The 25,059-nt window shown below is 57.4% G+C and overlaps 1 protein-coding gene across 5 annotated transcripts in view; it reads left to right on the top strand.

Annotated features, from left to right (window-relative positions):
• The window catches only part of RUNX1 (RUNX family transcription factor 1), a 188,018-nt gene that overhangs the window by 157,827 nt on the left and 5,132 nt on the right, over positions 1-25,059 (top strand). For 2 of the 5 annotated variants that reach the window (XM_029082303.1, XM_029082305.2), the window contains 2 exons: positions 1,480-1,551; positions 23,628-23,789. In XM_029082303.1, the coding sequence (XP_028938136.1) occupies positions 1,480-1,551; positions 23,628-23,789 (234 nt within the window). The remainder of the gene's footprint in view (positions 1-1,479; positions 1,552-23,627; positions 23,790-25,059) is intronic. The other 3 variants (XM_029082307.1, XM_029082306.1, XM_029082304.1) reach the window with 2 other exon arrangements.

Below are 25,059 nucleotides of genomic sequence, written 5' to 3'. Positions count from 1 at the left end.
GTTCCTCGTGAGACCTAAGTCTGGGCTCTGGCTCAAGTAGCCGTGGGGCCATTGCCCCGCCGGCCTTGTGGTTTTGGCATCTGAGGTTCTGTGGGAATGGGACTGATGCGAGTTTGAGACTGATCACTGGGCGCCCATTTGCCCCCCACCCCAAACCTGGGGGCCTTTCAGGGGACACTGTAGCGTGAGCTGATCGCCCTCCAAGATCCTTGAATCTCCCACATGCTTCTCAAGTCGGGGTGGATACCCTGAGCCGGCTCGGGTGGAACTTGCTCAGGGAGTTCAACTTACTCTACCAACCGGAACGAGACGGTTTGGATCTCACTTCCCAGCCCTTCCTCCCCCTGCCCCCCGCCCCCCTCCTCCATCTCTAGATGATGGATGACATGAATTTTCATGAGGAACCTGAAGCTGGCAATCCCGCTCCACCTCCACGCCATCCTCTCCAAGGCCAGAGTGGAGAGGGTGGGGGTCCTTGCGGACCTCTCCCGGGCCCAGTTTGGCCCATGACCCAGCAGATTCCCAAAGCGCCATTTCCCAGCGAGCTCATGGGTTTTGTGAAATGAGGTCAACCTGTCGTAGACCAGGTTGGGGAGACAGGCCCTCAAAGTCCCCGGACCCTGCTGTTGGTTTTGCCGTAGTCAGTGGTCCCCAGGTGGAGGTGCCAGCGGGCCTCTCCATCGCTCTGCCCACCTATTCTGCCAAGCACAGTATCACGACTGGCCCCAGAGAGCCCCACTGGGGCTTGTGCCAGCGGCAGCCCCTCACTTGCCCACCATCTGAGCCCTGATGTTTGCTCTCTTCGGATTCCCCAAAGAACTGTCTCGTGTGTGTGTGTGAGAGTGTGTGAGAGCAAGAGAGACTGGGGTCAGTCTCTCTGGGTGAGGTGCCCTTATGTCCTGCTCCACCCGTGACCCTCTAAGTGTAACGTGGCGATGGACGAGAGCTCGAGGGCGACTGTTTCGCAATCCAGTGACCAAATTATTTTTCTGTTCCAAATGCGAGGGACACTTTACAATCAGGCAATCAATCGGTGGAATTTATTGAGCGCTTTCCGTGTGCAGAGCACTGTTCTGAGAGCCTGGAAGAGTACAACCCAATAGAGTTGGTAGACACAATCCAGCGGTGGGGACCGATGTGAAAATAAATTCCTTTTCCCCAGTCATGATCTGAACCTCTCTGGGGCTTTCAGCCTTCAGAGTTGAAACGGGGAGAAGGTTAAAGTCGCTGTCTCTCTCTGAGGCGGGCATGTCAGCCGGCTCGCCAGAGCGTCCCGCATCCAGTGTGAGGAAGCCGTTTCCGGCGTAGAACCATGGGTGGGGGCCGTATTTCAGGAGTTGCGGGAGTTTTGAGAAAATATCCCGGTGGCAGTGAAAACCCAAGGAAGGTCTCCACCTTCCCGCTGCGGCGGCGGGGAAGTGGCGGAAGATCTGAAGCACGTCCGTAACGGGGCTGAGGAAAGGGCGTTCTGGTTTACAGATGAGCTGGGAGACCATCCTTCGTGGCGAACGAATTCGGAGTGTCCGGCCTTCTGCTTCAGCTCAGGTGGCTGTAAGTCCCAGTCCCCCCCACCCCTTTCCCCTCCCCAGCTCCCCGCTTTATCCCTGAAAATCAGATCTGCACCAATATCCCACCAAACCGTCCCTCCCGCCGGCTGCAGCGGCCCGCCCCGAGGAAGGGGGTGGTGGGGCAGGCGGCTGCAGCGAGGTCGATTCGTTGAGGTTTTAAGCCATGTAGGGGCCCGCTCTTCGAGCGGGTTCTCCGAGCCCGACAGACCCGTTGCCGTTTGCGCCCCGGAGGCGAATCCTCACGTGTCGGGAGACCGGAAATCGCTGGCGTCGGGTTTTATGCTCCCTTTGTCCTCCACCAAGAACTCATCTTTGCACCTGTTTGGGCATCTCGAAAATGCGTAAGACAGACACACACACACTGATCATGATTCACTCACACACATCCCTCCACAACTGCTGTCATGACTGTCTCGCACACAGAACACACCCACATGTGTATCTACAGCGGTTCTCATGGCTTCTCTCACACCCCTTCACTACAGCCATAAGGACACACACACACACACAAATGTATCTACAGTGACTATCACAAAGCGTCTCACAATCACATACACACCCCTCCACAACAGCTCTAATAGCACGCACACATACGTATCCCTCCACAGGAGCAGTTGTGACTCCCATACACAGATACATATACTCCTCTACCACAGCTGTGATGGGGTACACACAGGCACACAACAAGACACCCACAGGTCCCTATTGAAAGAGGATTGTGGGTGAGCTGGGACCCCTGGCATTTGAAGGTCTCAACTCACCGTGGCAGAGACAGGAAACCCACCAAGGTGTGAAACCCTCTGGCCCCGCCGCCAGCCACCTCCAGTGCCCTGGGGAGGAGTTGGGGAGATGGGCCCTCCCATCTGGGAGAATCGAGGGGTCCTTGTTCTTTCTGGGGGCTGTGTCGCGCAGTGCTGAAGTGATTTCAGGAGGTGCTCTGCGGTTGCCGTTCTGCGAGGAGGGAGGACCAGGCAAGCCAGTGTGAAGGTGGGGCTGTGGTCATGTGACGTGATGCAGCCTGAACCGGGTACCATTCATTCAATGGTATTTATTGAGCACTTACTATGTGCAGAGCACTGTATTAAGCTCCTGGAATGTACAATTTGGCAACGGATAGAGACAGTCCTTGCCCAGTGACGGGCTAGAGGTTTCTGCCTGCGACCCTGGCAACGGTCATGATAATGGTATTTGTTCAGCGCTCACTTTGTCCCAAGCCCAGTGCTGAGCACTAGATTAGATTCAAAATAATCAAGTCGGCCAGAGTACCTGCCCCATACGGGGCTCATGATATAAAGGGGAGGGAGAACAGGTATTGAATCCCCATTCTATAGGCTTCTTCACCAAAGAGTGACTTGCCCAGGTCTACACAGCAGGACTAGGACACAGATTTCCCGGCTCCCGGGCCCCCGCTCTTCCCATTAGGCCACATGACAGGTCAGGGTCGGGAGCCCAGCCCCAGTTCTGGTCCGCCTGGCCCTCAGTGCTCCCTGCAGCTCTGGAACTGGCCGGTCCTCGAAGGGCAGCTGGGCGTGTCGGAGGGAACCGACGGGGCCACCGTTCGCCCACTCGATGTCTCTGTGCCCACTGCGGGGACGCTTTGTGTGGAAATCCAAGTGGGAGCCGGGTGGCGAGGTTGAGCCAGGGCCCTCAGACGACTCACCCGCTACCCTCGAGACCCTCCACAGTGGCCCCGGAGGGCTCCCCGTACCCAGTCGGCCCCATCGCCCCGGACCTGACCTTCCCTCGCCAGGCTGGGACGGGCCCCGCGGTGCCCGGACGAGCCCCTCGGAGCAACGTGCTTCGACGGGTTTCTTCTCGGGGAGCTGCCGGGCTGGGCCGCCTTCAGCCCCCCCAGCTACTGGGGGCCGGCTCGTCTGCGCGGGGCCGGGGTGCCGTAGGCCAAGGGTTTGTGGGCATGTTCCTCAGGCCCCCGAGCTGGGGAAACTGGGCCACTGAGGGAAGAGAAGAAGGGTTGATTACAGGCTGACCATAAAGAGCACTACTAATCTCAGCTCTGCCACCTGCCTGCCGGCTACCCTTGGCAAGTCGATTCACTCCTCTGGGCCTCAGTTTCCTCATCTGGAAAATGGGGGTTCAATCCATTTTTGCTCCTGCTTAGACCGTGAGGCCCGTCTGAGCCGGGAATTCTGACCGACCCAATTGTCTCCGTGACTGCCCCAGTAGACACATAGCGCTTGATACATAGTAAGTGTTGAACAATTACGATTATTACTGTTATTAGCAAAGCTGCCAGCGGCTGCCAGCCCAGTGGAGGTTTGGGATAAGCACGAGGAGGATGACTTTTTCCCTGAAGAATGGGGAAGCTACCGGGGGCGGGGGGGGATTTCCCCAGCCCTGGCGCTTCCCCCCTCTCCCAGCCTCGCCCTGCTCTGGCGGTTCTCGCAGCTTCCCTCCCTCCCACCAGGGAAGGCTTAGGGGTGAAAGTGAAAACAGCCAGGGGAGTTGAGGAAGGTGGGCGGGGGCTCCCAGCAAGGCTTCCCTGTCAGTTGGCTGGTACCCACCTACGGACAAACGAGTACACGCTCTCTCTCTTTCTCTCTCTCTGTCTCTCTCTCACTGACAGCCGCCAATCTCATGTCTGGGACTTGGGGATTGAGCCTCCGTGGCATCCCGCCAGGAGAAGATGCAATGTTTGCACCTTTAACGTCACCAGGAGTGAAACGGTCCGTAAGGACCGCCGCACTCGGGATGTGGAGAAGGAATGGGGTGGGTCCATAAAAGTTTCCAGGCAAACCTGGGAGCGGGAGGCTGGTGTCGGAGAAGGTGCTGGGGGCCAGAGGCCGGTGCCAGGCGGTTGAGGATGGTCGGGGCTTGGCAGAGGCCGGTGTTGGCGGTGTGGGGAGGGGCCTGGTGAAGACCGGTGTCAAGGGTCACTGGGGGGTGAAAACCTGGCACTGAGAGGGGAGTGGCTGGTGTTGGGGGACAAAAAGCTGGCACTTGTTGGGGGGGTCAAGTGGATGACAGCAGAGGGCGGTGGGGGACGGGTGGCCTGCATGGGGGGGGACCGGGGGAAGCGCAAGGGAGCGGGAAGTTGTCGTCGATGGGCGTCGAGGTGCTGGGGGCTGGCAGGAGGCTTGTCCTGAGATTTCCAATCTCCCCACCATGGCGGCCTGGTTCCAGATATATTGCACTCTACCAGGCATTTAGTACAGTGCTCTGTGCACAGTAAGCGCTCAGTAAGTACGAATGAATGGATGAGAAACGGCCACTGCTACCACCCGCTCACATTTTGGGCCTTCTTGCAGACCGAGGGACCCCCCCCAAGCAAGATGGATCAGTCAATCAGTGGTAGCAGTCCCGCAGCAGAATCCCCCGCCGTCACTCCCCGGGCCCTTCCCTCCCACCCCCTCCCCTTCCCGCACCCACCCGCCAGCGGCCCAGAACCGCAACCCTGCACAAACGCCTGCACGAGACTTTCCACAGCGGGAGACGCTCACGGTTTGATGCCTCCGTGGTGGTATTTTTCACGTTTTTCTCTGAAAGTCCTGCCCCCACTCGCTTTGGCATTATTTATCATTGGGCTTTGAAGCATTATAATAGCCCAATTGTTGGGTAGATTAAAGGTGCTTATTGCAAAACTCCCAGGTATAAAATCTCCTTCAGCATTTTACTGACAAATCCAGTTTCTTTCCATAGAATTCTCTCCCATAATCTCCCCTGGGCAGAGCTCTTCATGCTTTGATAGGCACGATCCAGTTACCCACGGTAAATAAAACAGAAAGAAATAAATAACTGCGGACGCTCCCTGAAAACAAACATTGATTCCATCCAGACGATTTCTATTTCCCCGCGGCAGATCTCGGGTGGTTTGGGGCCGAGGGGGGCGAGCCTGGGGAGGGTGGCTTTCGGTCAGCTCTTCCAACGGGGAGATCGAGTCAGAGCAGAAAGGCCTAGATCGTAACATGCCCGTTTTCTGTGAGAGTGTAGAACAGGGTGGACTCTGCTACAGGGGAATGCCTGCAAAGACATATGGCTACTGCTGTGTGATGTTTTGTTCCTTTTTTTTTCTAAGAAGCAGATCCCCTCTCTCTTCCCAATGTTTATGGTCGGCCAACCCCTTTAAGGGTTTCCCAGCCTCTTTTTTCACCTCCTGTGGCAAACCAGACCACCTTAATAATAGTGGTGTTCCTTAAACGTTTACTATGTGCCAAGCAGCATGCTAGAAACAGTCAGATCTGACGGTCCCTGTCCCACACGGGGCTCGGAGGCTGAGGAGTAGGGAGAGCAGGATCCCCGTTTCACAGATGAGAATACTGAGGTCTAGAGGAGTTAAGTGACTTGTCTAAGATCACCCAGCAGGCAAGTGGCGGAGCCGGGCTCAGAATCCAGGTCTTCTGGCTCCCAATCCTGTGCTCTCGCCGTTAGGCCGCACTGATCCTTGAGAGGCTTGGGGCACGGACCGTCTTTTGCCCTCCCCGGGACAGAGTCCCTTCCAGCCGGCCTGGGCCCCAGAGGGTCAGCTCAGGGCACCTCAGCAGCCGACCCTGAATTCCACCAGGTGGCTGGATGGGAGCCAACCGAGCTTCGAAATCGGGGGAGTGTTTTTTTAGACGCAAGTCCCACCTCCCTGGAAATCCCAGAGCCATGCCCCTTCTCACAGGGAGCGGAGCGGCATGTTCCAGAGCAGACGCCCCATTCCATCTACGTATTGGGCCTTATGGAAGAAACCATCCGTCACCCCAACCCCCAAACAGACCCTGTCTTCAACCACCTCTTAAGACAGGTGCCTGGGGGACTTGCCCAAACCAGCTCCCGCCACGGAACCCCCCTCCCCACCACAAAGGTTCCCATTGATCCTGGCGGCCGAGGCCCCGCTGCCGTCGAAGGCCTCCGTACGAAGCACCCCTCTCTAGCCAGCTCCCTCCGCCCCCACCCACGGGGTTACGTGAGGGATTTACGGTATCGACTGGGGGACGCAAGGAAGTGAAAGAGAAGGAATAATCTGCCGGGCTAACTCTGCCCTAGGTGCCCTCCGCCGGGGGAAGGAGCGTGCTGTTAGCTCATTAATTCTCCTGGGGTTGTTTGTAATGTGGGGACCACTCACGCTCCATTAGTACATCCCTTTGCATGTATCAGATGGCAAATTATGTAATGGCAAAGTTATTAAAATAGCTGTAAAAGTCAGCACAAGTACCGGCTCTGCCTCTGGCCCTTTTACCCCGAGAGTGGTTTATTTAGCTCGCTCTTCCAGAGGTCTGTTAGTCGGCAGCGGCACCGGGTTGGTAATGGGCCGCCGCTACCGTAATTATCTGACTTTGGAGCCCCGGTCTGCCAGATTTTAAGAGAGGAAAGTCGAGGTTTGCCAGGGTTGGAGTTTTAGCTCGGTGCACGTGAACGGGTGAAGGGTGTGGTGTGTGTTGTTTCCCCTGGGAAGCCAAGCAGCAGCATTTGTGGCCAGAGGATCTGGGGTTTCACCAGCCTTCCCAGAGCAGAGCAGTGTAGCCTAGTGGGAAAAGTGAGGGCCTGGGTTCTAATCCTGTCTTGTATCAGCTGCCTGCAGTGTGACCTTGGGCAAGTCACTTTAATTCTCTGAGCCTCCATTCCTCATCTGAAACTGGGGTTTCAGCAGTTATTCTCCTCCCTACTTAGACCGTGAGCCCCATGTGGGACAGGACCGGGCCCCACCAGATAAACCCGTATCCACCCCAGCGCTTAGAACAGCGCTGGGCACATAGTAAGGGCTTAACAAATACCTAATTAGTCCTAATTACTCTCCCTAGCATTGTCAGGCCTGAAGCCAGGTGGCGGCTTCTGGCCGGGTTCATCTGGCGTTTTGCCCTCTCTGGTGCTCGGCGGTGGGTTAGAGGCCCGGTGCAGGCCTGGAGGAGAAACTCCGGGTCCTTCCTCCTACTTGCCTCCACAGATTTCCTCTCCCCAGGCAGGAAAGGGTGCTCCTTGGGCTTCTCTTCATTTTACAGCCTCCTGCCCGAGCCTGGCCCGCTTGGGAGCCGGGCAGGGCCCATGGTTGCCGAACGCCCAGCCTCCTGCGAAAGGACGTTGCCCTTCTTACGGCGGGGCGGGGAAAGGGAGAATTCCTCAACTCAGACCCCCTGAGACCCTCCACCGGTGCAGTCGAGGGGGCGGTGGGGAGAAAAGCACCCCTCTGGGAGGGGCGAAAACAGAGTTGTGCCACAGCTCTGCCGTGTGACCTTGGGTAGGTCACCACCCACTCTGATCCTCGCTTTCCTGCTCTGTAAAGAATGTGGAGTTTGGTGCTTCTCCCTGCCTCCCTCCCCGAGAGTATGAAGAGCCAGGGGGCGAGAAAGTGCCGACGGCTGTGTGCTGGGATAGGGATTATCACGGTACTTGTTGAGTGCTTACTATAGACCAAGCACCGTGCTCATCGCTGGGGTAGATACACGGTAATCAGGTGGGACACAGTCCTGCCCCACGTGGGTCTCGTGGCCTGAGTGGAAAGGAGTAGGGTTTAACCCCCATTTTAGGCACAGAGAAGTCAAAGGACTTGCCCAAGGGCACGCAGCTGACGTGGCAGAGCCGGACTTAGAAACAAGGTCTTCTGACTCCCAAGCACACGCACTAGCCACTGGGCCACACTGCTTCCCAGAGAGGCTTATCGCCTCTCCTGAGGCTGGAGTGACCCCAGGACCAGAAGAGGAGTTTAGTGTCCCCTTCTATGCCCCCTTAAAGAGGGACCCAAAACCCCCTTCTAAATAGGAGCTTCTTCTAAATAGGCATAACTCTTCCATTTTCTCACCTGGGCACCTCTACTTTCTTTGGGCAAATGTCTATGGTGTCATGCAAAGTTGGGGCCATCCTCTCTCCCCCCTGGCCGGTGTCTGCCCCCTAGGTCCCAAGAGTCAGGGCCAAAGGAAGGAAGGCTTCACTCCAGGCTCATGGACCAGGCTTGGGCTGGCCGGGGGGATGGTGGACGGTCGGGGGAGGGTAAAGAGTCCAGTTCCTTGGTCTGGGGTGCGTGGAGAGGGATTGGGTTGGGTCCCTTTCCCCCATCCTGGGTGATTTCCAGCAATGAGTTCTCTTGACTGGCCCCAGCTCGGTATGCCGGTCCTCACCCCCGGAGCCCGGCTCCTCAAAGCCACGGGCAGCTGGAAGTCCCAGCAGCCCGGCCTGAAGGAGGTTGGGGGAGTCAGTCCAAACGTGTATACGTGTGCATGCGCGTGTGGGAGTGTGGGGGTGTTTTCATGTGCACACGTGGGCTGCAGCTGCGAAAGTGCATGGGGGAGTCAGTCCAAACGTGTATACGTGTGCATGCGCGTGTGGGAGTGTGGGGGTGTTTTCATGTGCACACGTGGGCTGCAGCTGCGAAAGTGCAACCCTTCACAAGGAAGGGCCTGGGGGCGGGGGCGGAGGGGAGGCAGGGAGGCTGTTGGTTAGCTCTGGGCCCGGCGGCGGCTGGCTGACGTCGCTACCGAAGAGGGCAGGGCACCAGAGACCCCAAAACGAACCTCAGAGATCTCTGTCCTCCATCCTCATCTCCACCGCGGGAAAGACAGCCAGCTGAGACTCGAGCCTGTGAGTTTGCTGTGGGCAGGGAATTTTTCTGCCAACTCTATTGTATTGTGCTTTCCCAAGTGCTCAGAACAGGGCTCTGCCCACAGTAAGCACTCAATAAATACCATTGATTGATTGGTCAGTTGAGTAGAAGATGAAATCTGCCTAAATATTTTATAAGGAAAGTAGCATGGCCTAGTGTGGATAGAGCACGGAATTGGGAGTAGAAGGACCTGGGTTCTAGTCCTGGCGCCGCCACTTGTCTTCTTTGTGACCATGGGCCAGGGACTTGGCTTCTCTGGGCTTCAGTTACCTCATCTATAAAATGAGGATTAAGACGGTGAGCTCCGTCTGGGACTCGGACTGTGTCCAACCCGATTAGCTTATATCTACCCCAGTGCTTAGAACAGTGCTTTGACACATAGTAAGCGCTTAACAAATACTGTTGCTTATTATTGTTATCATCGACCGCCTTTATTCATGACCCCAGAGGCTGACACCTGGGGGAGAGGGGAGAGCTGGTGTGAAGGAAGGACAGAAAGAAGTCCCTCTCCTCCTTTGGTTCCTACAACCTGTGGACCATTGCCAAACACCATTTGGTCAGTTCATCTATCAATCAATCAATCAGTGGTATTGATGGAGCGCTTCACGTGTGCAGAACACTTACCGTATGCACTAGGCTCTTGGGAGAGTACGGCACGGGGGTAGACGCCATCCTTGCGTTCAAGGAGCGTACAGTCTATTAGGGGAGGCGAACATTAAAATAAACTACAAGTAGGGGAAGCAACTAAGTATAAAGATAGGTAGAAAAGTGCTGTGGGAGTGCTGGGTATTAACTACCTAAATGCTTAGGGGATATCAACTCAAGTCCATGGGTGACCCAGGGAGGGGGGAAAAGGGACTTCAAAGTGGACTCCTCTACTTCAAACCCCTCCTGTCACTTAACTCCTCTTTGCCTCAGTTCTCTCATCTGCAAAATAGGGATTCAGTACCTGCTTTTCCCCATACTTTGAGCTTCATGACTGGTATCTACCCCGATGCTTGGCACATGGCAAGCGCTTAACAAGCACCACAATTATTAGACTGTGACCCCATGTGGGACAGGGACTCTGTCCAACCTGATTAACTTGTATCTTCCATCGCACTTAGAATGCTTAACAAATACTACGGCGATAATAATAACAGTATTTGGTAAGCGCTGTGCCAGCAGACAATTGGTGGAGCCGGGATTAGAACCCATGACTTCTGACTGCTAGGGCGGGCTCTGTCCACCACGGCCCAGAAGGACGGGAATCGAGGGAGGCCGTGGGAAGGGAGTTTTCCCCGAGACGAGGGAGGGCCGGAGAAGCCGCGGAAGCGGTGGTCACGTTGGGTCTCGTTCCCCCGCTACTCCCACGTTGGTTTGGCCGCTCCCTCCCCCCCGCCCAACCCCCGATTTAATTCTCTCCCCGCGTGTGACCAGGCCCGGGCACCCCCCGCAGTGACAGCCGCCCGGACAAGATAGGGCAGACCCAAATGGGCCTGGGCTGGCTGCTCCACCTTGCCTCTCATCTTGATATTTAAAAAAAAAAAAAATCCTAAATGTTTCAAATAACCCAAACAGGCCAGGTCTGATCTGCTCAGACTGTCTGCAGGCATCAGCCCAAGAAGCTGACGGTTGGCTGGTCCCATCCTCATCTGATTTATGGTGTGTGTGTGTGTGTGTCGGTGTGTGTTTGTGTGTGTGTGCGCGCGTGCGTGTGTGTTAAGCCTTAAATTGTTGAGTCTCTGGCTGGCTGCAGTGGTATTATGGGATGGTTGGTGCATGTTTGCAGCTCTCAGTGCTCTTGGCCTCGGATCAATTCCAGTCTCACACCTGTCTGAGACAATGAGGGCCTTGTTAGAAACATCTCAGCCAAGGCAGGGCCGGCTGCTTGTTTTCCACGGCGGGGGGACGGCGGCGGGCGGGGGGGACGGCCCGGAGGAACTCGGCCTGTTGGGAAACGCTGGGCCGGGTGACAGCGTCTCCTTCCCTTCGGGAAAAGGGACGGAACAGAAATGCGGACCAGCTTCGGGGCAGAGCCCGCGGGCCGCCCGGGAGGCTCTGGGAGAACGAGACGGGGCTGGGAGGGTCGTCCCCATCCCCCGTCCACTTCCGTGTGCCCCTGTTTATGTGCCTCATCCTCTTCCCTGTGCCCCATCCCCGTCGTTAATAATAATAATTGAGGTACTTGTTAGCTGCTTACTATGTTCCAAGCACTGTACTAAGCGCTGGGGTGGATACAAGCAAATCTGGTTGGACACAGTCCCTGTCCCACGTGGGGCTCCCAGTCTCAATCCCCATTTTACAGATGAGGTAACTGAGGCTCAGAGAGGTGAAGTGAGTCACCCGAGGTCACGCAGCAGACAAGTGGCAGAGCCGGGATTAGAACCTGTGACCTTCTGACTCCCGGGCCCTCGCTCTATCCACTACTCCATGCTGCTTCTGACTGATGGTAGTGAGTGCCAGAGTCCTGGGCTGAGATGTTGAGCCCTTCCCTCGCCTGCACTGAAACATCATTTCCTGAGAGTTTTATGTCACCCATGTCTTCAGGGGAAGGAAGAGTCAACCTGGGGAAAGTCAGGGCCCGTGGGCCCCCTCGATTCCCAAAGCCTGCTTGTGCCTAGGCTACGTCACCACCCCCTGCCAAGCCCCTCCTGTGGCAGAGCCCTGGACTCTGTGTCTGCCGTGCTCTTTCCTGAAAACCCACTGTGCATTGAGCATTTTACTGGATGCCTACTTTGGGCAGAGCACTAGAATCAGCCCTTCAGGAGAGCATAATGAAGTCGGATGACCCTGCCTTGGAGTAGCTGACGAGCCTAGAGAGGAAATAATGTCCAGCTAAGAGAGAGAAGAGAAACTGCATAAGTAGCAGGATAGGCCCAAGTGGACAGGATGGTCGGGACAGTATAGCCAGTGTAGAGGAGGAATCTGAGCAAGCAGGGGGAGCAGAGAAATGAACGGGCAACGACGTTCCCAGAATAGGCCCTCGGCACCAGGCCCGCCGGTTTCTTTGGATGGAAAGGTTTGTCGGCTGGAGGTAAACCGAAAGGAAAGACTTCTTCACCCAGCAGGGAGTAAGCACCTGGAATTCATTGTCCCAAGACATCGCGTAGGCCAAGAAAGCTGGTGGGTTTACGAATCAGTTAATCAAGCATAGGTATCTATGGGAGAGAATCAATCAGTTGTTTTTTTTGAGTGCTTCCTGTGTGCAGAGCGCTTTACTAAGCGCTTGGGAGAGCATAATTGACAGAGTTGTTAGGCATTATTACGATTATTTTGCTATTTGCTAAGTGCTTGCTCTGTGTCAAGAACTGTTTCTAAGCACTGGGATAAATATAAGTCAGTCTGCCTGGACACAGTCCTTGTCCCTCGTGGTGCTTATGGTCTAAATAGAAGGGAGAACAGGTACTAAATCTCCATTTTACAGATGAGATTAAGGCCCAAGGAAGTTGTGATGTGCCCCAGGGCACCCAGGGGCGAGAAGGGAAGCCCGGATTAGAACCCAGGTTTTCCGAGTGCCAGGCCCATGCCCAGTTCCACTAGCCACACAGGGAGCTGACAGTCTAGAGGGAGAAACAGCCATTAAAATAAATTACAGATATGTGCACACTTTGAGGCAGCGGGCCAGGGGAATATCAAGTGATTAAGAGTACAGATCCAAGTGACGGAGAAGGAAGAGGGAAGAGATGAAATGAGATTTTAGTTGGGGAAGGCCTCTTGGAGGAGATGTGTTTTCAGTAAGGCTTGTGAGTCCCAGGCTAGAGGGAGGATGAGGGCAAAGGGTCGGCAGCAAGGCAGACGAGACTGAGGTAAGGCGAGCAGGTTGGCGTTCGGGGAACGGGAGCGTGGGTTGGGTAGTAGTAGGAAAACGGCAAGGAAAGGTAGGAGGGAGAGAGCTGATTGAGTCCTTTAAAGCCGATGGTAAGCAGTTTCTGTTCGACATGGAAGTAGACGGGCAACCGCTGGGTCTTCTTGAGGAGTGGGGAGACGTGGATTGAACTCTCTTTTGAGAAAAATGAACCGGCAGTAGAGTGAAGTACAGACCGGAGTGGGGAGAGGCAGGGAGGTCAGCGAGGAGACTGGTTTAGATGGGCGGATAGAGTCTGCGACAGCCTGCGGAGAGAAAGGTTTGTGGGGTCAGGCGGCCTCTCCGTGACCTTGAGGAAGACAGCCGGCTCCCGGCTCTTCCAAGTGACCTCCGGTGTCACTGTCCCAGAGGGCGTTATGGCCCTGACCACGCTTGGCCTTCCTTCTGGCCCCGCCTCCCTAGGAAACTTGCTTCATCCCAGGACCGGTTCCCGTCTTTGCCCTCCGTCTCTGACCACACTGTTTCCCAGATCCACAGGCATTCATTCCAGGCCAACCCTCACCAGGAGCTCTGCCCGCTATTTTGAGAAACTGAAGTTTGCAGACCTTGTGGGGTAGGGTCAGACTTGCCAGTTGAATAGTTTGTGACCTGTAGAAGCACCGTGACCTAGTGGAAAGAGCACAGGTCTGAGAGTCGGAGGACCTGAGTTCTAATCCTAGCTTTGCCAGCTGGCCGCCCCACGGCCTTAGGCAAGTCACTTATCTGTCTACCCACTCTGTTATATGGTTCCGTGGTCTTCCTCCAAGCGCTCTGTGCACAGAAAACGCTTAATAAATACGATTGATTGACTGATTCTCCGTACCTAGGTTTCCTTATCTGTAAATTGAGGATTCAGTACCCGTTCCCCTTCCCACTTAGGCTGTGAGCCCCTTGTGGTTCAGGGTCTCTCTCAGATCCCTGCGCTTAAAACAGACAGTAAGTGAATTATCGTTGGTAGTAACAGTGATAATAATAGCAATAGTACTAAGAGCAGACATGCAGGAAGAAAAACGTGCTTAACGGATCAAAGGTTACAATCCTGGAAGCAAAGCGATTTGGGGATTGGGGATTGAGGCAGAATTTAGATGGGATGGGCCAAAGTTGAGGGTTGAACGTATCCTAAGGTCTTGTTACTTCCTATAAGCGCCAAGTGGAATCTGTTTATAATGCAGTGTATACAAATGTGCCTCTACTCGGGGAAAGCAAGCCAGATCCAGAAAAACTTCACAGAAAATCCCCCGGCCCCAGCGTAGTCACGGGATTAAGCCTCCTTCCCCGGTGAATCTTCTCACGGAGCGGCTTCCGAGCAGTTGGATTGTTTCGCGTTTCCTTTCTGCTCCCTGGTTCTGCCCACCTTCCCCTGGGAGTCCTTGCAAGGAGAGGGAGGCCTAGACCAGGGAGGAGAAACGAGGGGCGTGGATAATTTCCAGGCTGCCGGCCGGCCACCTGGTCCAGGGGACCCCAAGACCCCTTCGTCCTGGCCCATTGCGCTCCGCGGGGCTGGAAGTTTCCGGCTTGTTGAGGGTCCGTCCTCCGGCTCGCAGGCCCTCCCCTGGCGCCACCCCTTGCCCTTCCCGGTGGCAGTCGCTGTGCCCATCACTGTTGCCACGGATGCCCGGTCATCTGCCCACGCCACGTCCGTTGCTTCAGCCCGCGTTTTCCCATCACCGAGGGCCGCCGCGGCGTATCCTTGGGCCCCACGCGTGGCCCCGGGCCCTGCTGACCGCCCGCCTCCCCTATCCTCAGACTCGGGTGGACCTCCGACTGTCCTGCTCTTGGCTCTTTCCTCCTGGTCTTTCCTCCTCCAGCCCTATGGTGGTGGAGGGGTGTCCCTACCCCCTCTGCCCCGCAGTGTCCTCTCATGGATCTGCCAGCGTGCTCTCCTGTGGAGCTTCAAATCGCCTCTCCCTTTCCTTCCTCCCTGCCCGTACTCCAACTTTCACTGACAGAATTTAAAATTTGCTTTTTTTTTTTTAATTAATGGTGTTTGTTAAGCGCTGGTACAGATACAAGCTAATCAAGTTGGATACAGTCCCTGTGGCTCACAGTCTTAATCCCCATTTTGCAGATGAGGGCACCGAGGCCCGGAGAAGTGAAGTGACTTGCCCAAGGTCACACAGCGGACAAGTGGCGGAACCGGGATTAGGACCCGGGTCCTTCTTCCTCCCAGGCCCGTGCTCCATCCACTAGGTCAGGCTTCTCATGCTGCTCAGTATGTGCCAAGCACTAGGGTCAAGACAAGATAATAAAATTAGACATGGTTCCTGTCCCACATGGGGCTCACCGTCTAAGAGGGAGACCAAGGGTCTTATTCCTGGCCAGTGCCCACAGTTTCCATCTCCGTGCCCAGGAGTGCCCACCCTTCCCACTCAACTGGATCTCCCAAGCATCCCCACTGCTTGTTCCAGCCCCCTTCTCCCTTCCAGGATGTCTTCCTCTCCCTAGAAGCTCTCCTGATCCCACCTCCCCCCGACCCATCTCCTCTCTCCAACCCTCACCTCTCCTCCCTCACCCTCTCCACCCCCCCCGCCCCAGCAGGCGGCAAAGCGCCGAGGAATCAGTGGCTGCCGAGACCCGAGTGTGCGGACGGAGCTCTCGTCTGGTGGAAACGTTTCCCCTCCACGCGGGGAGGTTGGGGAGAGCCGAGGTAGCAGGGGTCTCTTCCGGCTCAGTGTTCGCCGGGAGACCGAAATAAACCGATAATGAGAGTGCTAATGAACACAAAAGACGACGGTATAATGGGCTTTTGTTGGTACTTGCACTTTCTTGTTCCACGGCCCAGCGAGGACCCCGAGGAGGTGAGGTGCAGACGGGAGTTTGATCTTATCTCTCCCCTAAGGATCCCGCCTCGGGTCCGGCGGCAGGCAGGATCCCAAAAGAGCGCGCTCGGAGGCTCGGCACAAATGGTGCTTTTAGTCTTTCGTAAACAGCGCTGGCCCCGGGGCTCGAATCCTTCAAAAGTTTACCTGGGTAATTGCCTGGGCTTCAGTGGTGTCTGGCATCTCCTCGTCAGTTTAATCTGGAGGCTCAGGTGACCTGGGCTGACAGCCTGTGAAGGTGCAGGGAGGGAGGGAGGGGAAACCCAGGGATGGAATCAATCGATCGATTGTACCTAGTGATGGCTTACTGTGTGCAGAACACTGGACCAAACACTTGGGAGAGAAGACGAAGCGTGGTCTAATGGATAGAGCACGGGCCCTGGAGTCAGAAGGGCCTGGCTTCTCATCCCGGTTTTACCACTTGTCTGCTGTGTGACCTTGGACAAGTCACTTCACTTCTCTGTGCCTGTCCGTAACTGGGGATTAAGACTGTGACTCTGTAAGACTGGGTCCAACCTGATTAGCTTTTATTTAGCCTAGTAGTTAGAACAGCATCTTGCATGTAGTAAGCGCCTAACAAATGCCGTGAAAAGAATACAGTATAACAGAGTTGGTAGACACGTTCCCTGCTCTAGAGACTCAATTCCTCTTAAACAAACGTAGCTACACCGAGCCAACCCCAAGTGTTTGTCTAAGAGGGCTTTCAGTCCAGCCTGTGGAAAAGGGGGTGGCTTCACGGGCCGAGGTCAGGGGATAGAAGACTACCGGATTTACGGGAACCAACATTTCCTTCGCAGTGTCCGTTCAGGAAGGGAAGCTTTTTTACTCGGTGAAGTGGGCTGGTTGGAATTGTTTGGAGGTGTGTCGGGTTGGGTTGCGTTGGGTTGATTTGGAGGGTCGGGTTTGGTGGCGTTCGGTAGGTGGAAAGGGTGGGTTGAATTAGGTCGGCGTGGTTGGATCGAGTCAGGTCAATTAGTCGGTTGGCCGATTTGAGTTGGGTTCGGTAACATGCGTTGAATTAGGTTGAGTTGATTGTGTGGGTGGTTTGAATTGGCTGGGTAGGATGGGTTGGGTTGGGTTGAGTTGGTCAGCGGGCAGGTTGGTTGCGACGGGTTGCGTTTTGTTCGGGTGTGCTGGGATGCGATGGGGTGTGATTTTATGTGGAGAGGTGTGATTTGGTGCAGGGGGTGAAACGAACTGATCAGCTTGTTGGGTTTGGGGTGGAATGGTGTATCTGCAGACTCGTTAGCTTATAGCGAAGGGATTGAAATTTATTTTCCGACGTCCCTTGCGGACACAAGGGCCCCGGGGGTCCGGTGACGTGGACAGAGATGCCAGACATCCCGTCGACCAGATCGGAGCTCGTCCCGCGGGAGGGACGTGTCCCATCTGTGCAGGCCCAGGGGTCGGGATTCAGTTAGGGGAGAATGAGGGCCATCAGCGCACGTTGGGTGTCGGGGGGTTCTCGTGTCTCAGATGCCCCCGTGAAGTCCGTTCTGCTCTCCGATCTGGGGGTCTCAACTGCCCGGGCCCCTTCCCGTGTTTCTGCTGGCAGGGGTGGGAAGGGGACCAGCAGGGCTCCGGGCACTGGTGGCCAGGACGAGCCACCCGAGACTGGGTCTGTCCCCTGCCTTGTTTGATGTTATTTGAGTCAGTTCCCCCCTCCATGCACACACTCATACTCATACCCTCACATACGGGGCCCAGATTCTTCTAGCCAGTGGGTAGTGAGTATTTGCACCCATTCAAACCGGCAGAGGAGATCCTCGCATTGCACCGCTGACTGTCATTCTGACGGGAAACTCTGGTGTAACTCTCTCACGTGCTCGGTACAGCGCTCCACGCACGGGAAGCACTCAACACACGTCATCGATTGATTGATTGGGACATCGAGACGCTATTCCAGAATTGTGGCCCTCCCTCCTCTCTCTGTGTCTGAGAACGGAGGGAGCAGGAGAAGTAGGGGATTGAAGCCCCCACCCCACTATTCTGGAATACGTGAACTCCAAGTCCCGGAATGCTCTGGGGCCGAAGTCGAGACCGCTCCAGCTGGGGTGTGGGCGACCCCCCGCATTCCAAAGGCCACTGAGCAGCCAGGGAAAAGCTGACCTTCCTCTCCAGGACAGTCCCATTTTTTTAGACATCTGCATAGACCCCCCCCCTTCTCCCCAACCCTCCCCTCCCAGCGGTTGGGGCGAGAGCCTGCAATCCCTCTCCTTGTGCCATTTCACCGGGAAGCCCGGAAGCCGGGAGTGGGAAGAGGACACCCTCGATTTCCCACTTTCTTCACATTCCTCTCCGGCCGAGGGCGGGGAGGCTCTTGGGTAAATAACTGTTGCCGCTCAACGTGAGTCATAGCTCGCAAGACAAAGAACAATGCATCTTCACTTCGCAAAACTCAGCTCCCCCGACTTCGGCCCATCGCTGGCAACGAGAGGTTCTGCCGTCGTGTTCTTCAAAGCGGCCGTGACGCCAGCCCAGAAGGCGTGTGCTTGCTTACTCGGGGAGCGATGGTTTATATTTCATCTGAGCGGCTTATGTACCAACCTGCTAGAACAGCACACGCATTGATTGGGAAATCCCAGTTTTCACAGTTAAGTGCCCCTTGTCATTCCCGCTCCCATCTCCGGCACCAAGGGGGAGACGGGCACCCGGTCGAAGAAGCCCAGAACGTTTATGGAGCACTCAGGGCATTCCCGGGATGGGACTCGGCGCCGGGGGGATAGATCAGGAGACGCGACCGAGCCCCCACCCCCACCCACCCGGGCCGCACCGTCCGAGAGGGAGGGAGGCCCGGTTACCTTCGCCCCATTTTACAGAGGAAACTGAGGCCCAGAGAGGAGAAGTGAGTTGCCTGAGATTGCCGAACAGGCCAGTGATAGAGCTGAAATGAGAATCCAGGGGTCTTGATTCCGGACCCCGGGGGACCCCCGGGATCCCTGCTGCCTTCTCAGGTGGAGCTGAGGTCTGGAGAGGGCTGTTTTTCCTCCTTGCCTCCCAGCACGCCGTCCAGCGGCACAAAGGGAGCGAGGTTTTTACGGACAACCGGTCCCCGGATCGATGTGGCCACCGGGGCTCTTTCAGACTTGTCCTGGAGAACTCAGCGCGCCGAAGCGGTGGGGTGCGGTGGGGGGAGGAAGCAATTATCCAGATCATTTGCCCGTGTAGATTGGGCGGGTGACCCTGCCCTGCCTTGACTCGGGCCAGCCCTCAGAGGGTTGCGTCACACGTGGGGACTCGGATCGGAGATTTCCACCTCAGGAGAGTTTTGGGCTGTTGTCCTTCTCTTCCGCCTCCCTCTCCTCTTCCTCCTCCTCTTCTGTCCAGGGGCCAAGAGGGCTCTGTAGTCAGGCTGGTTCTCATCTTTTTTTGCCCCTTTTAAACAGCCTTCCCACGGAACTGAGCTCACCATACCGATGCCTCAACTCCAAGGTCCCTGGCACGAAATCCAATCAGGATGCATTAGCGTCTGGTCCCAAGAGGAGCGGGGGAAGAGGAGGCCCGGCTCCAAACTACTCTAGAACTTCTGAAGCCATTCTAGTGTTTCACCCATCCCAGGCGCGCTCCTGGAGAAACGAAGACTGCGGCCGTGAGGTCACCGCGAGGAGGGCAGGAGGCAGGGAGGCTGGCCGGGGAGGTTCGGCGGGGCCCCCCGTTTCCTCGTCGGCCAGGACGCGCCGGCGACACGTGGCGTCCGCGTCGGAGCTCGGGCAGTGGGATGGAAAAGTCAGGGCACAGAGGGGGAAAATGTGGTGTCCGTTCAGTGCTGACTGTGGGCCAGATACTATGCTAACCGCTGGGGGAGAGACGAGATAATCAGGAGGGATACAGCCTCTTTCCCACAGGAGGCTCACTGTTGAAGGGGAAGGGAGAGAAGATATTGAATCCCCCATTTTACAGATGAGGAAACTGAGGTCCAGGGAAGTGGAGTGAGTTGCCCAAGGTCACACAGCAGGCAGGTGGCCACGCCAGCATTAGAACCCAGGTCCCCTGACTTCCAGGCCCGTGCTCTGTGATGGCAGCCGCCCCCGGACTTCCACCCTCACGCTTAGTGGCAGCCCTCCGTCACCCACCTCGCCCTTATCGGCCATAACTACCTCACTCACGTCCGACCCCCCTCAGCCTTCTCTCTCCCGCCCAGACGCCCGTTCCGGTTCAGTGACCCTTCCTCCCGGGACCCGTTGAGACATGGATTCCTCCCTGGGCCCCGGGCGGCCGGTCCGGAGCGGGCCGTGCCGGTGGGGTTGTCCGGTCTCCCGCGCCGCCCTCCCCGAGCAGGCTGCCAGTGGTGTTCCTGCCGGTGCTTCGGTTCTGACTCAGATCGGCAGGCCTCCTGTCCGCTGCCCCGCCCTCCCGCCCGCCACCCCCTCACGGGACCACAATGAGCCTGGGGATCTTCAACACCCTTTTTCTCCCTCCCCTGGGGTTAGGCTGTGTTGGGGTGGAGTAGGGCGAGGGTCTCTGGACCAATAGGTGTATATGGGCACCGGATCCGAGGCTCTGCTGGGATGAGGTGTAGGTGCCCGAGCACCGGGCAGGGAGGCAAGACCTCCTTAGACCTCATGCGGAGGCCTCGTCTCCCCAGGAGTGCCCGATGCCCGCGGATCTCAGAGCGCCACGGACGCCCACCCACTCGGGCGAGACCCTGGTCAGCGTGATTATTCTCTCCCATTTTCCAGATGAGGAGACTGGAGTGCGGGGAGAGGCCCAGCCGGCTTGCAGTGCGGATGGGCAGCCAGCCTCCTTCCTTCCTCCCCGTCCCGAGGGAGGCATTTGTCACAAAACCCCCCAGGCTCCTGCCCCACGGAAGCCGACCCACCGGCGGTGACCAGGGCTCCTGGTTACGCTTTTCCTTCCGGGGTCCGGGCCCGACGGAGGCGATGGGCCCGACGAGGACGCCCCCGTCCTGCCCTGCCCTGTCCGGCCGTCCGTGCCTTCACTCACCGCCCCCTCATGGCACCCAGTGCCTCCCCCCGCCGCACCCTCTCCGGCAGACCAGCCGGCCCTTAAGGGAACCACCCGGGGGGAGCCGGGTGCCCCGGCACGGCAAGGGGGCACCCCCAGTGCTGCCCTCCGGGAGCCTCCGGAGGGGAAGTGGGGGTGGCGGAGAGAGAGGAGATCCCCTTTGTTTTCAGGGGGAGCCCGGGATTTCCAGGGGAAGGAGTTGGGGAGGAAGGAGGGCTCCCTCCCCCCTCCGCCGTCCCCGCCCTGAGACATCACCCAGAAAGGTGACTCACAGCTCCAGGCTCTGACTCACATCCTGTGGGTGTCTGGGCTTCCAGCACCCACAGGGCCTCAGAGCTGCAGGGGGCTGCCCTCCCCCCCCCACCGTCCCCCTTCATCCCCCTCTCCCCTCCCCGAGCCCCCTCCAACCCGGGGACAGCCAGGTAAAGCGGGCCCGGCCACGGTGCCCTCCCAAAAGCCCCCAGATTTGTGTGACCTTCCAGCAAAACCGAGGTCTGCTGCAGCCCCAGGGCAGAAAAAGTGGCACCCGTCACTCTCTGCGCTTCCGGTCTGGATGAGGAGCCGCCGTGGCCTATCAAGACCGTCAGGCTGTAGCGGCAGGGGACCCTCTCCTCCCTCTGAAAGCCACGGCCTCTTCTTCCGACCCGGAGGCACGGCTCCAGCCCGCCGCCTCCGGGGAGCCTTCCCCAGTCAACCCCGGTGGCGGCGTCTGCGATCCACTTCCGCCTCCCTCACCTAAGAATAATCAGCAGTAATGGTGGTATTTGAGCGTCTCCTCTCTGCCGGCCACTTCTGGGGCAGAAACAACACAGTCACGTCAGATGAGGCCGCAATGGGGCTTACCCCTGCCCTCCTTGCTGTCTGTACTGACCCTTGGCGGGCCGGCGTTAATAATCATAGTGATTGTCACGTTTGCCAAGTGCTCACTCCGTGCTAAACACTGGAGTCGATACAAAATCATCCCATCAGCCCCGCACGAGGGTCATGGTTTAAGGAGGAGGGAGAGCAGATATTTAATTCCCATTTTTCAGATGAAGAAACTGAGTCCCAGTGAAGCGACTTATCAGAGGTCACCCAACGGGCAGGCGGCAGGGCCGGGATCACAGCCCGGATCTCCCGACTCCCGGCCCCCTGCGCTTTCCACCGGGCCGGACTCCTCCAAGGCATCTCCGCATGCCAAGGGGAGAAGCAGCCATCCGGATGACTGAGGGGAAAGAATCGGGGAGGCCGAAGGGTATCTCGCGGGGGGCCGTGTCCTACGGCCGGTGACCGGACAGATCGAGCCTTCCCTGGACCGGGGAGAATGGAGTCCCCGGGCTGGGCCCCGTGAATTCTGCAGCGGCGACCGGCGCGGCCCCCTCTCGCCCCCCACCCCTCCAGGAGGCCTGGGTGTTTTCGGGAAGGCAGAGCCCAAGAGGAGGAGGTGGAGGAGGGTGGGAGAAGTTAGGATTCCCTCCCCGTCTGGGCCAAGGCCAAGCCCGGGCCACCCGCTCAAGCATGGCGGAGCTGCGGCGGGAGAGCCACTGAAGCCCTCCCGCGCCACCTACTGGTCCTCTGTGGCCGGCCACAGCCGGCCCCCGGGGTCCCCGGACCCCCCAGACCCCGGACCCCCGGCCCACAAAGACACAGCGAGGCGGAGGCCGCCGGCCCGCCCGCACCCTTCCTGGAAAGCCACCGCGGTCCCGGGAGCAGGCCCACCGGCCAGATGCGCGATCCCGAGGCCCGAGGAAGAGGGCCTTCGCCCTTGGCCTTTCTTCCTCCCCGGGCCCGGCTCCCAGAGCGGGTTTTCCAGAGGCCAGGAAACATGATGCAGCACTGGCACGGTTCAGTCGTGACCCGAGAGAAGCCTCACACCACCTCTTCCCGGCCGTAAAACATGACAGGGCCCGCGTCGTGGCCCGGGACTTTACGCCCCGGTGCGGTTTGAGGCGTGAATGTCGGGGCTGGGTGCTGTCTGCACAGCAAGACGTGAATAACTCCACCGCAATTCACAGCCTGCAGGGGTTTATGACAATTATAAAACCTCTTGTGTTTGCTTTTTAAATAATTAAGAATATTATCTGGGTGCCGTGCGTGTGTGTGTGTGTAGGTCTCGTCTGACATTAGGTACGCTTGTGTAAATATCCTTATACTCTACTATTGCTCCTATCTGTAATTCATTTTAGCGTCTTCCTCCCCCTGTAGACTATAAACTCCTCGTGGGCAGAGATCGTGCTTACCGTCTCTGTTGCAGTGTATTTTCCCAAGCGCTTAGTGCACGCGTTAAGCGCTCAATAAATTCCCTTGGTGATTGATTCACTTGCGGGTGGGTAGCTGACCAAACCAGTGGTGGTAGAAAAGGATAATTCTGCTGAAAGGAAGCGGGGCCATCGGTATCCTGCCACTTAATAGTAAGCAGCGTGGCTTAGTGGCAGGGAGTCAGAGGACTTGAGTTCTAATCCCGGCTCCCCCGCTCGTCTGCTGGGTGACCTTGGGTAAGCCACTTCACTTCTCCGGGCCTCAGTTACCTCACCTGGAAAATGGGGATTAAGACCGTGAGCCCTACGTGGGACAACCTGATGGCCTTGTATCTACCCCAGCACTTAGTACAGCGTTTAGTACAGTGCCAGTATCAGCATTGGTTTCAGTCATCGTGACGTTTGGTGAGCGCTTACCGTGGCGATGATGGAAAGGAGGGATGATACGCCCGCCCTTCCCAGCGCCCTCCCCTTCCCAGCGCCCTCCTTGCCTCGGTTTCAGAGGGGGACGTGACGCGAGAAGGGAGGCGATCCCGGGGCCGCCGTGGAGTCCCTGCCTCGGTCCGAGTCGGGGGCAGCGGAGAGAGATGACGAGGGGGACGGTGCGGTTCAACCCAGGAAGCTCAAGAGGAAGACCCCCCTCTCTGACTGGCGCAAACTGTCCCTTCTCTCCCGCAGACACGAGACAGATCCAGCCGTCCCCGCCGTGGTCCTACGACCAGTCGTACCAGTACCTGGGCGCCATCACGTCCCCGCCCGTGCATCCCGCGACGCCCATCTCCCCCGGCCGGCCCAGCGGCATGTCCTCTCTGAGCGCCGAGCTGTCCAGCCGACTGACCAGTAAGCAGCTTCCCCCAACATGCGCGGGTAACGGGGACGGTGAAGTCTCGTTCCGCAGGCTCTTGGGGGGCCGCCCACCTCTTGCCCGGGACGGCGGTTTGGGTCACCGGTCCACCCGGACCGGGCATCGGGTCCGAAGCTAGGCTGGGCCGGAGCAGTGCTGGTAAAACGGAGGACTGTAGTAGTCCGTTCTTAGACATCCTTGGGTCGCCGGTGTGACTCTGGCTCGAGGGACTCTGTCTTTGAGAAGCGGTAAGGCGTAGTGAGTAGAGTGTGAGCCCGGGAGTCAGAAGTTCATGGGTTCTACTCCCGGATCTGCCACCTGTCTGCTGTGTGGCCTTGGGCAAGTCACTTCTCCGAGCCTCAGTCATCTCATCTGTAAAATGGCGATTGGGACTGTGAGCCCCCGGGTGGGACAGGGACCCCGTCCAACCTGATTTAGCTTGTATCCACCCCAGCACTTAGCGCCCGGCAAGTAGTAAGCGCTTAACAAATATGATTACTATTATTATCATCCTTATAGCTATGGCACTCTCTCTGCCCCAGTGGTCGACCGAGCAAGCGGTCAGTGGTTTTCACTGGGAGCCGAGCACTGTGCTAAGCCCTTGGGAAAGGACACTTCAATAGAGTAGGACTGTTTTATATACCTCGGTTTTTATCATCATCTACCTCAGCGCTTAGTACAGTGTGTGACCCATAGCGCATGCCCTGCCTGGACATATGAGACCGAAAGCAAGCCCCAGCGGCCTTCCGCTTGGCCGGCCTCCCTCTCAGAAGCCAAGCGCGGAGCCCTCCTTCTCTGGGTCCTGCCCCCAAGCCGGGGGAGGGACAGGGACGGGGATAGGGACACGGTGCCGGGAGCCCTCGTCCCTCACTCCTTCCCAACGGGGTCTGAGAACTCTACATGGTGTCAGCTCCCCCATCAGTCCAGTCCGGCTGCTTTCCTGTCTTCCCATCCGTCCATCTGTTTCCCACGCCATCTACTTGGGTGCGCCTGCTCTCTCTTGCTGTCTCTCGCTCTCTCTCTCTCCTTTCCAGACAGATTCCCCACCTAGTTTGAAGACAGTGGGAGATGATTAGACATTTTTACCCTCTTCTTTCTCTCTCTGTCTGGTTGTGTGGCCCCAGCAGAGGCCGACTGCACTCACCTGAGCCTTGCAGAAGGTCTTTTCAATGGGACCGTTGCCCACTTAGTGTGTTTAACCCTTGGGGCAGCACGAGGAGGAGGGGTGGGAGGGGCCGGGGCAGGAGGTTGAGTGGGGTCGGAGGA

The sequence above is a fragment of the Ornithorhynchus anatinus genome, chromosome 17, assembly GCF_004115215.2.
Source record: "Ornithorhynchus anatinus isolate Pmale09 chromosome 17, mOrnAna1.pri.v4, whole genome shotgun sequence".
NCBI classification, from domain to species: domain Eukaryota; kingdom Metazoa; phylum Chordata; class Mammalia; order Monotremata; family Ornithorhynchidae; genus Ornithorhynchus; species Ornithorhynchus anatinus.
The sequence above is the reverse complement of the archived record's forward strand: the minus strand, read 5'-3'. Positions and strand labels throughout refer to the sequence as shown.